Source organism: Periophthalmus magnuspinnatus, chromosome 11 (genome assembly GCF_009829125.3).
Source record: "Periophthalmus magnuspinnatus isolate fPerMag1 chromosome 11, fPerMag1.2.pri, whole genome shotgun sequence".
NCBI classification, from domain to species: Eukaryota; Metazoa; Chordata; class Actinopteri; order Gobiiformes; family Gobiidae; genus Periophthalmus; species Periophthalmus magnuspinnatus.
This window is the reverse complement of record NC_047136.2, coordinates 8,643,193-8,656,927: the sequence shown is the minus strand read 5'-3', so window position 1 is coordinate 8,656,927 and position 13,735 is coordinate 8,643,193. Positions and strand designations below refer to the sequence as shown.

Genomic DNA, 13,735 nt, shown 5'->3' with positions numbered 1-13,735 from the left:
TGTCTCAGTGCAGTTGTGGTTGTGGTATTTTATATATGTATATATAAATATATATAATTAACACATTTGTTTGATGACAGATCTCTCCAGAGGTGCTCTGCCATGAAGGCATCAAGGTTTACCGTACGGTCCAGAGGAGTGGTCAGTTTGTGGTCTGCTTCCCTGGTGCCTTTGTCTCTAAAGTGTGCTGCGGATACAGCGTGTCGGAGACTGTCTACTTTGCCACGCCACACTGGATGAACCTGGGCTACCAGGCTGCAAAGGTCAGGCCTCTCATTACTCACTGTTAGTGCTTCAACACTAACCTCCTGTGGCTGCTGCTGTCCAAACTAGAATGGGAGAGCCTGGCGATGAAAGGACTGCAGCATTATCACTTAATCAACTGAGCTGAAGCTCAGGGAGTAATTGCAGGGATTTCTCTGGAGGAAGAGTTTAGATGTTTGGCGATCATGTAAAAGCCTCCAGACCTCATTATGGCTTCAACAGAGGAGAGGGAATTGTCCCCTGCTGTCGTTATGTGCATTACTGAAGTACTTTTGTATATGCTTGCAACGTCCACATATTCATAACCAGTGCATTAACTGTACCCCAGGGTAATGTGGCTGTCATATTGCTCTGTAGGCTCTTAAAAGCCAGAAAATAAGGGGGCTGTTTAGTCAATTAAACAAAATGTTAAAATGTATAGAAGTCAAACAATAATAGAGCATTGCAAAGTTCACAGCCTCACTACCCCCAAAATAGTTATAAGTTGTGACTTTTGCAAAGGAGAAGGGATGGTTTGAGAGCGGGTTCAAAGAGACCACCTTTGTCAGAAGAAAAGAGGTGCATCCTTACATCCAGTCCCAAACAAATCTATGTTTAGTCAGAGCATATTCTTAAATAAAAAAATATTCTGTAGGTGACTGAACTGAACTTTGCCCAGTTGACTTAACTGAACCTTTTGTTGTAGTGAAGACTAGATGGGACTGGACTGGTGATTTAAAGTAGGACGCACATGTTTTAAAAAAAGGATTTTTATATGCACAGGACCTGAAGTGTCGTCGTATAGCCAAACCCTTCTCCATGGAGAAGCTACTGTATCAGATCGCCACAGCAGAATCCAAGAGGGACAATGGCCTTCTCCTCTCCACCATCTCCGCCCTTCTCAAAGACCTCAGGTACAGTGCCATTGTTCATACGCTTATTCATACATCAGGTTGAGGATGGGATCTCAGATCAGCTCTATATGAAGAGTATTATTCATGTCGTACAGGAATATAGAGATGCGCCAACGGCAGGAACTTTACAAGGCAGGTCTACTGTCGTCAGCCCGCTATGGCACCCATGACAGCAGCCTGGGGCCCAGCGAGGCCCGCAAGAAACCCCGCGGCAAGTGGCTAGCACTGGAGTCCTCAGAAAGACGTTGCCAGATCTGCCAGCATCTCTGCTACCTGTCTATGGTGAGTTCATATGAGGTTCTTTTACTATTTAAACAACAGTTTGAAGTTCATCTTGCAGTGTGCCTAGTATGTCAATACACCCTTACTTTTCTCATAGTAACGCTGAAATGGCAAGAGGATTGATTTATGTTGGATCTGTGTCTGAGAGCATGTGCTGTTGTGTCCAGGTCGTTCAGGAGACAGAGAATGTGGTCTTTTGCCTGGAGTGTGCTCTGCGTTATGTAGAGAAGCACAAGTCGTGCAGAGGCCTCAAGATGATGTATCGATATGATGAGGTAAGCAGACACTTCCGGCTTCTCACTAGTGCAACTCAAAGTGCAGTTCTTTCTTTGTCCACAAGAGGGTGACAAGTGCTTATAATATTCACATTTGGCTTTTCAGGATTTCTTAAACAGTCTTTGGCAAATCTTAGCACATTGGCTACAGACACCCAGCACATTGTTCACCATTATGTGTTTGTAATGTTAATTAGCTACTGCAATGAATTGACTTTTTTTGTCTTTTCCACGTAGGAGCAAATCAACAGTCTGGTGAACCAGGTTTGTGGCCGGGCTATGTTGAAAAGCGGAGGTGCTAATCTGATGGTGAGCGGAGTGGGAGTGGGTGACCCCTGTAACGGCCTGAGTCCTGCCAAAGCGTCACCGGCCAAGCGAGGCCCTCGGAAACGTGCCACTGTGGAGGTGTCCTTGTCCCGCCTGTCGTCCAGCCACCTGCCCAAAGCAGCAGCTGTGTCCTGAGAACCCCTCCACCACCTCCACCCTTTGTTTGTGGCATATACAGGATCACTATCAATCATCACATATTTAAACCTGTTGTTTTAAGGCTTTCAAAGTCACTGTCCCTCCCTTCCAAGAGACACCCTTGTCCTTCTAGTCTGACAGCTTTGTTTGTAGAAAAAATTTAAGCAAGATGTCTTTTTGCACTAGTGTGAAAGAAGTTTTATTCTTGATGTTTTTAGATTTCCCCAAACCCTTAAATTAGTTTTATTAGCATCACAAGCATTAATAAGTTCACAGGAAGACCTCAGGTGGACGTCAATCCCACTGAAAAGGGATCCATTGGAGCCCTTGTTTTTGCATCACAGCCCCCCGTCCTGGCGTCTCGTTCTCATCACATTACTGTGAAAATGGGACTACAGAAAAGGAGGCCTTTAATCCCATTTGTTTCTGAAAGTGACTTTTCGCAGTTACCCAATGTCTCTTTGTGTCCTTGTTTGAGGAAGAAGAGTCCATATTGCTTTTGTCCTTAATGCATCTCCCATGTTTAAAGTGGAGGCTTGGTGACGCAAGGTAAAAACTTGAAAGACAGACTGTTGGTTTTATTGTTTGGCTATTGTTTTTTTTTTCTATTTTGTATTTTTAGCTTTTGCTAGTTTTGTTTTGCAAAATATTGTCTGTGTATTTTTTCTGTTGAGTGGAGGATGTGAAGGGGGCAGAGGTGGAGTTCACCTTACTTCCTGTTCGTGTGGAGGGACCCTCCTTCGCTAGTGAATGAAATTGTGCCTGATGTGTAGCGAGGAGATCCATACTTAATGGTGCTGTTGGTTATAATTACTGTATAACAACACAAGTTAAAATCCGGGAGCAGGCGCCTGCGAGCGGCTAATCGTAGTGGATAATGCTGGCGTGCTCCCATCCCACAGGGCAGAAAGGCTTTCAGTCGTTTCTGATTCTAGATGTGCAATCGTGTTAACATTCCATTCTTCCAGTCCTCTTGTTTCATCTGTACCAGTAAACATGAATTATTATTATATTATATTATTTTGTGTTTTTTACCTTTGATCTGATGTGTTATCTCAAGTAGAGCCACTAGACAAGAGTGTAAAATGTGAAATATCAAATGCATTTTTTCTTGTTTTTGCGCTTTTTTGTTTTGTTTGAACATTGTTTCCCTTCTCCAGATTTATTATGAGTGATTTTAGAACAAGGAAAAGTCCAACACAAACAAAACATCATGTACATAATCCTGTAAATGTCTTTAAATACTTGAGCCTTTTCCTGGGGTAAGACAGAACAGAAGGAGAGTTTTGAAGAGAGTGCTTGATGAAGAAAAAGCCTTACATTTCCCTTTCTTCATCCGTGTGAGTTCAAGCTTACAGGGTTGCTCTGGTAAACATGTATAAAAATTTAAGTGCTGCTTATATCACTAAGAAAGAAGATATTGAGTAGCCAATGACTGCCCCCATTCTAGTTTTGTTTGTTTAGCTTTACTTTTTTAAAGAAAAGGGAAAAAGAGATGAAGAGTTGAGAAAAAAAAAGGATTTTACATTTTCATTACTGAAAATTCCACACAAATGTAGTAGCTACTCATGTTGCACTGAGCTTGCCAGTGGTGACTGTCAAGGAAATCCTATAATCCCGTTTGTTGGTTGTTGTCCCTCGCAGAAGACTGAACTGTTTTAGGACTATTTAATGATAAACCAAGTCGGGTGTTTTCAACATAAAAAAGTGGTTGTCAAGTTTTTATGGCCTTACAATATATTTTATTCTGATGGATCCTTTTGTTCTGATCACATTTCTGTTGTTTCTTCCATTTTCTACAATATCAACTACTCACAGTGGGGTCTCTGGTGACTTTATTTATTAGTGCCGGCTCTCGGCCTTTCCCTCCACTTGGAAAGACTCATGTTGGTTATATTTGACAGTTTTTTACTTTTGGAGTTTGTACTTAAGGTTTAATAAAAACTGACTGACAATTCACTGTCACTCTCTTCTTTTTCTGACTCATTCAATATTTTATGTTTCAGTTGTGGCTGAAAGAAAGCACTCAACGCTCCACTTTAAAAGTCATTTACTCTCAGTAAAACACTAATATTGCTTTTTATTATTTTTCATTTCAAAAACATTAATCCTAATAATTCATATTCACTGATAAATTATCTCCCAAACAAAAGTTTCAGCGCACAGATCCAAAAGTCCAAAAGTCCTCCACACTCCATTTCCCAGTATTTAGATGATTTTTAAAACATTTACTACCAGCATTCTTAATAACTGAGGTCAGGGGTCATGGTTGTCACATCACACACACGTCGACATGTCTGTACCAAAACATAGGAGAGGTTCAGCCTTGTCCAGTGCATAGCACACAGTCTCAGGAGTTTGGTCCATTTGGTAAAGGGGAGCTGCACCCCAGTGTGACGGTCCAGAGAATGGCATGTTGTCCATTTGTATTCTCACTTTTAATCAGGCCACAGTTAACTACGTCTCTTGGTCAACGTAACTTTCTCTTTCAAGTATGAAAAATCTGAAAATGGCTTTGAGGTTTTCCACCACTGTACTATATTTATCGTTACTTTAGGAAAATGACAGATACCTAAAATTCTTCTGATGATAAATGTTTGCCCAAATGGGTATGTACATGGGGACACCAGACTCTCGTTAAACTTACACCAAAAATATTTTAATATGTCAATTTCCTGCAGTGGACTCAACCAATGCCATATATAATTTACTGTTTATGGGAGTGGATAAAAATGTGGTGTAATTTAACTGTGTCCTGATGGTCATGTGGCTGTAAGTGCAACCATATGGGACTTGCATGTAGTGCGTGAGTGTTTGTGTGTGTTTGTGTGTTTTTATGTGTGTTTGGCAGCTGTTTTGTCCATTACAATGCTCAAACTTTCGGCCGGCTGCCTGTACAGTTTTTACTACTGCTGCTCTGGTCGTCATGGTGATCGTCCCGGTCCATCAGTGCAGTATCGGGGTGCACCTCCTCATCGTCCAGAGTCACCACCACAGGGGGTCTCCTGCTGCCCCCTTCCTGCTCCTCTTCATCCTCCTCATCCTCCTCACCTGCCTCTGTGTCCTGGCTGGCCGAGTCGGTGCAGGTGGAGGAAAGGGAGCAGAGCTTGTGTCGCAGCTCTGCTTGTGTGGGCACCTGCAGACTGATCTCTGTGGTAAAGGACTCCACATCTGGGCCTATGGGCACACACACCTCTGTAAGTGCACTGTTTACTACAACACATCACAGGACTGCAGGTGACACTAACAGCCCACTGTATAGTATGGAAGTCCATAAAAAAGCATTTATTCGCTTAAAGGCACTTGGTAAAAAAAGAGACTGTCAGATAAAGTAACAAGAATATTCACCAATTATCTCTGGCAATGGCAAGAGGAACCATCATATGTGGTCATGGGACAAGAAATCACAACGCAGGTATCTACATTCCTTCTCTCACACGGCCATTTATTTGGCAAATTCATCCATAAAAACTGGTCCTAATTTAAAGTAATAGAGAAAACTGAGTCTGCCAAATTCACAATATGCACACTTTAGAACTCAGTCAAGTCTATGTGATGGTGAGTGCATTTGGCAAATTGAGTCACATGTACTCTGATCATTGTGGTCTAAAAGGTCTTTACACCGGTGTCCTACATAGTCTCTGGGTAGAACATGTAGTGTGTGGACAGTGGGTAATATATTTTACGGGACATAAAAATCTAGAGATGGTCATAGACTCAAATCATGTATGTATATGTATGTATCTTACTTTATGTTTACTTAAATATATGTATTTGCTTTTGATGGCCTATTTGAATATTTATTTACTTTATTAATTTCTATTCTCTGTTTCTACTATTGTTTCAGTACTTTGTCCCACCAAGGGGAAATTGGTGTGTTGCAACAACAAAGACTTTAAAACATGGTATGAGCTGTGGAGGCTGTGAGCTCATTGTACCTGCGACAGGTGAGGCGGCGCTGTTGTCTTCTCCTCCCGAGTGCAAAAACACGTCCAGAGCCTCGTGGTCAGACATGTCCATCAGGTCCATCTGCTCCAGCATGTCCACGTTCACCTCCATGGACGACATGCTTCCTATTGGCTCTGAGGGTCCCACAGCACAACAGTTTTAGCATCACAGGACAGAATTGTTAGCAGCAAATACAACAGTATAGTATACAGAGCTGTGTAAGCAGAAGCATGTGTAGCAAGATGAGATAAGGCAATATACTACTGCCTGATTTCCAGAGTTAGTAGCATTTAGTGTTCATGTTACATTAGGAGATTTGGATCAACTGTGAGAAACCTTTGATTACTGACACTACTGGTCTTATGCGTGGAGCTCAAATGTTAGTACATCTTGTAATACTCAAAATATTACTCCGAGTCCAGGCATTCAGTCCTTTCGTAAAAGATTCTCAATGCAAAGTTTGAAAGGTTATTGGGTTCAAACAGGGAAAAGAGATCAAACACTGGGAAAGTCCAACTATTCCAGGTTAAGCTAGTGTTATTACAGTGTTATTAGAGTATATGGAATCACAGCCTTGCAGAATGTGCCACATGCATCACAAGCCAGTGCACTATGAAGCGGGAGGGGCAGAGCAGGAGGGGCGGGGCATGGGACAGGACGAAGCGAGATGACTGGTTGGCAGAGAGCGGTGAGGAGGGATGCCATTGGCTACCATACCTCAAGGAAATGAGGAGAGCAGAGAAGGGCAGCATAAAAAGGGTAGAAGAGCAGTAGAGAGAAAAGAAAAAACACAGAAAAGACACAATATGGGAGGGTTACTTCCCATCAACACAACACAAACATGTCAGAACTTTTTACATTTTTTCCATACGGTCTTGGAGCATGTCATTTTGTCATATATAGCTTCTAAGAGTTTACACTTCACTGTGGTTGCCAAATTCTGAATGAGGCTGACCAATAAGAGGACAGGGTGGGGGAAAGTGTGAGTTTGAGCTGCATTAAACAATGCACTGAATCACAAAACGGCAAACTCAAAAGCATCACAAAATCAAGTCACCATTAGATTTTTACAGGCCTAATATTTTGATAGAATATAAAAAAGCCATAAACAGAAAATTGCGTTTTCATAATAAACCTCAGTGGCAGCAGCACCATGGTAACACTTATTTAAACTGCTAATGACTTCTCAGTGTGTAGTCTGATCTCGTATCATGTCGTCTCAGGTCTGTCAGCCATGCACCACGTTCTCCAGAACAGTGAAACGAACGAAGCATTCACCTCTCTGACTTAAATGGAAGTATCCCTCCACTGCATGATAAAAATAGACCCTTGTACTGAGCGCCATCACTGTGCCTTGTCTTCTCCAGCTCTTCTTTAGCCTTCCGTGACCTTGTCTAAAAGCTCCTGCTGTGAGGGTCCACTGGAGGAAGAGTCAGCGAGTGTGACAGCCAGTTCAAATCCCTCTGGACCAGTTCTTTAAACGCACACTGGTTCCTTCTTTGACTTTTAGCTTCATATTTCTCCTCCTTTCGATATAAACTGGTGCTACGACGAGCAGCTCTTGTATGTTACCAAGTTTCACGTCAAATCCATTCTAATCTTTTCACGTGTGATTTACTCCTCAACTTTTCTCCCACTTGTCTTAATGGAAATGTTATTGCTTTGCCTGGAATGTTCCACAGAATGGCATTAAACCTTTCTATTGCCATGGAGACAAGCAGGTAACACCACCAGGTCAGATTTATGGTAAGAATCCATGTTTTTAGAAGTATTTTTTAAACTGACAATGAATAAATACTATGCAAATAATAACGATAGCATCTCCATGGAGACAAGCAGATGGCTGACCCCCTCTAGAAAAGTTACATTGTGCAACTTTAATGAAAATCTAAATTCCATGATAAAGAAATAACTCAACTGCATACTGTGTGTTTTTAAAAATGGAGATTTGCAATCGAGATTTGTGCAGAGGAGGCTTCAGAGGGAATGACATAATTTGCAGTGAGGAGTCTCAATGTAAACACACTTTGCATTAGACAGAGGCAGATAATGAGCTGGGGATGCTGCAGACCTCCACTGGAGACTCTTAGAAACGCCACACGGACAAAATAAGTCCCTCTATAAATCTGGCCCTGTCTCTTCCTCTAATAAGCCCTTTCCACAGGATTAAGGCAGGAGGAAAAATGAAGGGGAGAAGAAATATGGTGTGTGCAGCCTAAAGCAGATCCCCGTGGTTTGGGCATCTCTTCTGGTCTCTCATTTGTAGGCCCGTCACGATAATGACTATATCGACTTATCGTTCAATATATACCTAGAAGCTGGGACAATATATTCTGGGGCTCACTATTTATCATCTGTACATTTTCTTTACAAATGTGGGGCATTTTGTTTTATTTTTTTATATAACATGAAAAGATTTGAGCTGCAAAGGGTTGTATAGGTAACTTCTATGGATAATTATTGGTTCATTCGGCTATTTATATGTTGCTGCTCAGGCCTTTTAATATTACTGTATGTATAAAAATGTGTTAATTGGGATTATCCTGTTTTATTGTTTTGGTGTCAGTGGCATAAAGTAGTTTCAATATTATCGTTTATCACAGTATTTCTCTGCTTCAAAATGTGTTATTGTGACAGGTCTACTCATTTAGGCTCATCCTTAGAATATTTCTGTGCACGTTCTTGCATTATTTCCATCCCACAAGCAGACAATGATGGCATTTAAAATAGAGAAGGCCTTTAAAACTGAACTGTAGGTGGTGCTGTGGGACACACCTCTCCTCTCAGCGATCTGCAGGTAGCCCGTGGACAGGTACTGCTCCATGTCCTGCTGAAATGCCTCCTCGAAGAACTTCTGCCTCTCTTTGAGTTTGACCTGAGTGGGCGGGACTCCACCTGGCTCCGCCCCCGGGACCCTCTGTGCGTGGTCAGCCTCCAGCTCCACTGCAAACACAACAGATTACACACATTTAAAATAAACACATTCAGACTTGCATTTGTGTAAGAAAATGTGTCCTCTCTGAATATGACCCATCCTTCAATCCCGCTGGGGCAACCTGTCAAAGAGTGTTTCTAAAATATGCAGTTCTCGGTAGGTTTTGGGGGAGGAGGACTATTTATCTTGCAATATTTTGAGTTTTTTTGTTTTGAGTATGTATGAAAATAACCTTCTGTTGCATTGTCATGAATACAAAACAACTAACAGCCCCAGTGCTGCATTAGTGAAGTGAACCAATGTAAAGTGAACACAATTAGTTAACTGATTTTGCAGCTAGGTTTGTAAAATAACAGCAAAAGCACAAGCCGTTTTGAGCATCAGTACTTCCAAGAATAACTTCATCACATCTATCACATTAACATCAGTTCTTGCTCTGCTACACCCAGACCACTCCCGACCTCACTCTCCACTAAGCCCCTTCAAATCAATACTCTGCCTCTCTGTCTTCACTCCACTGCGGTCTCAGACTTCAACGTCCACATAAGCGACTAACCCTGGGGGGGCGCTCCTGAGCAGAGCCCCACACACACACAAACACACAGGTGAACAGTGAGGTCCCGTTGCACCTAGCCCCCCCATCACGAGCACTGGAAAGCGCCTTCTCTCTGTCATATTCTCTAGCCTGGTCAATTTATCTCCTTTATCGGATTGGCTGTCTCTCTCCCATCAGCTCATTTTACCGTCCGGACCTGGCTTTCTGCTCGCTATGGGGAGGTGTGTGTGTGTGTGCGTGCTTGTGTGTGTGTGTGTTCTGCTGTTAGATGAAAGCCTGAGGGAGCAGTGTTCATGATGTTAAGCTTTGTCAGAGGATGTTAGCAGGGAGAGGGAAGAGGAGTGAGTGCTGGAGAGACAAGGCCAGAGATACAGCTGTAATGATAGGGCTAGCTCCAGTCTTTTTGATCCGCGTGACTCTAATCATAGACTGTATAGTGCTACTGTATCAGGTTTAGAATATGAAGTCTTATTATTGAGTTATGTTGGTTTTGTTTCACATATCAAAAGATTGTGTGTTATTCCTTGGCTGCCTCTATCCAAATGTATCGTCGAACACACACGCAGTTTATTTACTCCTGTAATGTCGAGTTACACTTGTGGTCTGGTCTCAAGACAAAAACATAACGAGTCGTGTTTTGTTTCATTCACATATGTTTTGAGCAGCCCTATTATTAGTCTGTCTACATCCCCAAAGCTCAAAATGCTGTTCTACCTTGTGATGTCATGAAGTGGTAGTTTTCAAGTTAACAGCTCCTTTTGCCTTTAGTTCAGTGGAGATCGGCAATTCCATGGCAAATCCAAATGATTCTAGTGAAGGTGTATGGAGTTTAAAAACACAGTGGAACAGAGTGTTTTCATATGAGTTTGAGAGAAAAAAACCCTAAATAAAAAAAAAAAAAAAAAAGCCTAAATCTGCAGGGTTTGGGTGTTAAACATATGAATGAAACAAAACACAACTCCATGTACGTTTTTGATAAGGAAAACAAAATTATAACGTAAATCAGAAAATGGAGTAATTTGTTCCCTTTACTGTTAATGATCATAATACTAATAATGATTTTTATTTTATAATGCACTTCACATTTGAAGGCAAATCTCAAAGTGCCTTCAAATATAACTAGTATAAGACTAATGTTGCCATGTGATCATATACTAGTCCTGCTCAAGATCGAGAAGACCATTTTGTTTTTTCTCATTTTTCTTTTACACATTTAAGAGCAGATTTAAACCACAAAAACTATGGTACTCTAAATTTACAATATTGTCAAACAAAATCAGTCATGAGCTGTAATAAATAAACAGTAGAATGAAACACTTTAGTACTTAGTTTGCATCTGTAATGACTTTTAGACATTATTAATTCAACTTTTATGGCTTAAATCAGATCAGTAATTATCAAGACAGGCCTACTATCTATGTATCTGTCTATCTAAATATCTATCCAAGTATCTATATCTTAAATTGTGCTTGTACAAATAATCTCCGAGACAATCGTGAAACAATAACTTATTCCACATATTGCTTCTTTGTTCTTCTTAAGGACTAAAACTGTAAGTGGAAGGTAACATCTGTGAACAAATGTTTATAGACCACACCCCAAAATACAAAAAAGACTAAAGTGAAGATGCCAGATGTTGAACTACAATAAAATCACCTACACACCATCATTTACAATCAGCTTTGAGGCGTCCCAACGTGAAACCACCTAGCATAATGTCTTTCTCATGTGGTAAATGTGCTTTTTTTCTATAGCTTCTACTCTTCACCACCATCCTCCTCATCATCACACATGTGCTCCTGTAGCTAAAGTGGCTATTTTTAGTGTTTCCGCATAGTATTTAGCCTGGAGGATTAAACATGTGCATATGGCAGCCAAGTACAGCCAATTTCGCCCTTTACAATAGAATATCTGCAAATAAAAAGTGGTTTACTGCTGAGTGAATGTTCCTCTGGGCCAAATTGTACTGAGACTAGAGTTTAATGCACGGACTGCCTCATTGTTGTATAAGCAAATGATATGGAGAAAACCCATTGGACTATTAGTAGAAAGTGTGTGTAATTTCATCAATTTAAAATGGCTTAATATGACTGACTGTAAAATAGTTTCAGCACTTGTTACAATTTACTGTAAATTTCCAAAGCTGACCCTGCCTGGCAAATCCAGACTGACGTCAATCTGTATAAAAAATACAGAGATATCAGTCTGGTCCCCACGTCCTCTGTTACGTCTCAAGCTCGGTCAAACGTGATCATCCAATCAGATTTGTTTGTTTTTTTCAGTGACACATATGAACCAAATGGTCACCTGTGATTTACAAATAAAATCGAATCTATCTCACCTCAGATTAACAGAGGTTAGTGCTTTTCTCACTGATTGTGCAGAAATCCGCCTTGTTTTGCAGCCCCCTATGATATTTTTTTCCTTTATTATTTCAATACAGATGGACCAAGCATGTTCCCAATTGGCTAATCCACCTGTCAATCATACCCATTTGTAAAATTGGGAGATTCACCGGTGACCAGCCCATAAACTGTATAAAGAAGTGAACTAAGGGAGTGTGATGTCACCCATAGTGTTCGGCTCCAGTCAAATGAAGCTCATCGAGGCTAGAGCAGTTATAGGACTAGCCTCTAGAGCCAATCCAGAGCAGGAATAATGAAGGTAACGCCCCTTCTCGCCCACACTGCTGGTTTAGCACAACGGACACTTAGCAATACTGTCAAATCAAACCTATTAGTTAAAGCTAGAGGGAGTGATCTCAGGGAAAGAAGGAGCATGATTTGTCTGTTTTTAATGTTCATATCTCGAGTTACCGTCACAAAAGCTAAATAAAAAAACACCAGGATCATGTAGAGCGGGTTAATACGAACATTTTAAGACCAAAATGACAAACCTGACAGCAGCAGTTACAGAGAGAGGGGTGACGGTGACAATTTTCAATGTAAACTGAATTGGAGCCAGAGTCGATGGAGCCAGAAGTGCACACATGATCACTTCCTATTCAGAGCGTGGTGGCTAACAGGTTAGCTACATCCATTTATATAAACAGTCTATGGACCAGACTCACATCTCTGAAAAGTTCTTAAGAAGTGTGTATTCTGGATCCCAGGTAAAAGCTGACCATTTCATCAAAATATTTGTACAAGTAATGAAGACTTGTCCAAAACTCTCCATTTGCTTCAGGACGTTCTTGGGATCCCTCATTAAAAAACATCTGCACATGATTCATACATTAACGCATTAAGTTAGTCAGAGCACGCCGCATGATGTCAAATGAAACCAAAGCACTTGTTTTAATTACACAATGAAGAGAAACGACTAGAACAGGATGTTACAACAGCACACTCCAACAAAAGCAGCTCTTTTCACACGAACAACAAAAACCCTTTGTTTATAATCAGAGTGTAAAAATGTCGTTGGTTTTTGTCGCAATGTGCTCACAAACCCCCTGTGAAATCTTACCCGCCGAAAACACCGTGGGATCATTTTATTCTGGCTATTAAGACTAGACAGATCAATATTGGGCCAGACATTCTCCAGCAATTACACACAGCTATTTTCAGTAGAGCAGACACAGAAGCAAAAGAACAAGCTGCTATAGAATAATGTAATGCACCTGTGCTCATATTTATAGCAAAGGACACTATAGCACCATTTACGCACTTTGATATTACCGTGTAGTACTTAATCTAATTCAGTTCTTGTATGTTAAGAGCACTTTGAAGCAGTGTTAACAGCTGCAGCTGACGAGCTAAAAGAGACAATTTTGTAAAGCCTGGTTCACGCAGGAGAAATCAGACATTATTATAGAGTGCTCTGGCAACACAGTCAATCATGCCTCAGTATAGGGCTGAATGATAGCCGTACTGGTGGAAAGCACACATCCGCTACTAGCAGCCGTCTAGCATTTATCCTATTGTAAACATATAGTCTTATAGTTTAGGGGTACTTGCCTTTTCTGTTTATGCTAATTCTGTCCATTTATTTACTATATTTCATCTTGATGGTAAGATTAGGATTGTCACCATAACATATTTTGACGTTTGATATTTAGATGATAAATGATCATACTGAAACTAATTTATGCCACTGACACGGTAACCCCAGAGCAGAT

At 41.0% G+C, this 13,735-nt stretch overlaps 3 protein-coding genes across 4 annotated transcripts in view; 1 reads left to right on the top strand and 2 right to left on the bottom strand.

The window, feature by feature from the left end:
* The window catches only part of jarid2b (jumonji, AT rich interactive domain 2b), a 102,161-nt gene extending 98,013 nt beyond the window's left edge, over positions 1-4,148 (top strand). The window contains exons 14-18 of the mRNA XM_033975861.2: positions 81-263; positions 1,027-1,157; positions 1,253-1,439; positions 1,607-1,714; positions 1,952-4,148. Coding sequence (XP_033831752.1) covers positions 81-263; positions 1,027-1,157; positions 1,253-1,439; positions 1,607-1,714; positions 1,952-2,176 — 834 coding nt within the window. The 3' untranslated portion in view covers positions 2,177-4,148. The remainder of the gene's footprint in view (positions 1-80; positions 264-1,026; positions 1,158-1,252; positions 1,440-1,606; positions 1,715-1,951) is intronic.
* Positions 1-13,735, bottom strand: part of tpd52 (tumor protein D52) — a 369,330-nt gene that overhangs the window by 43,682 nt on the left and 311,913 nt on the right. The gene's annotated exons all lie outside the window — the stretch shown is intronic.
* dtnbp1b (dystrobrevin binding protein 1b) overlaps positions 4,214-13,735 on the bottom strand; it is a 32,868-nt gene continuing 23,346 nt past the window's right edge. Inside the window, exons 2-4 of one of the 2 annotated variants that reach the window (XM_033975863.2) lie at positions 8,903-9,070; positions 6,118-6,252; positions 4,214-5,356 (exon numbers count right to left, since the gene is read on the bottom strand). In XM_033975863.2, coding sequence (XP_033831754.1) covers positions 5,052-5,356; positions 6,118-6,252; positions 8,903-9,070 — 608 coding nt within the window. In that variant the 3' untranslated portion in view covers positions 4,214-5,051. Of the gene's footprint in view, positions 5,357-6,117; positions 6,262-8,902; positions 9,071-13,735 lie in introns of both variants that reach the window. The other variant, XM_033975862.2, reaches the window with a different exon arrangement.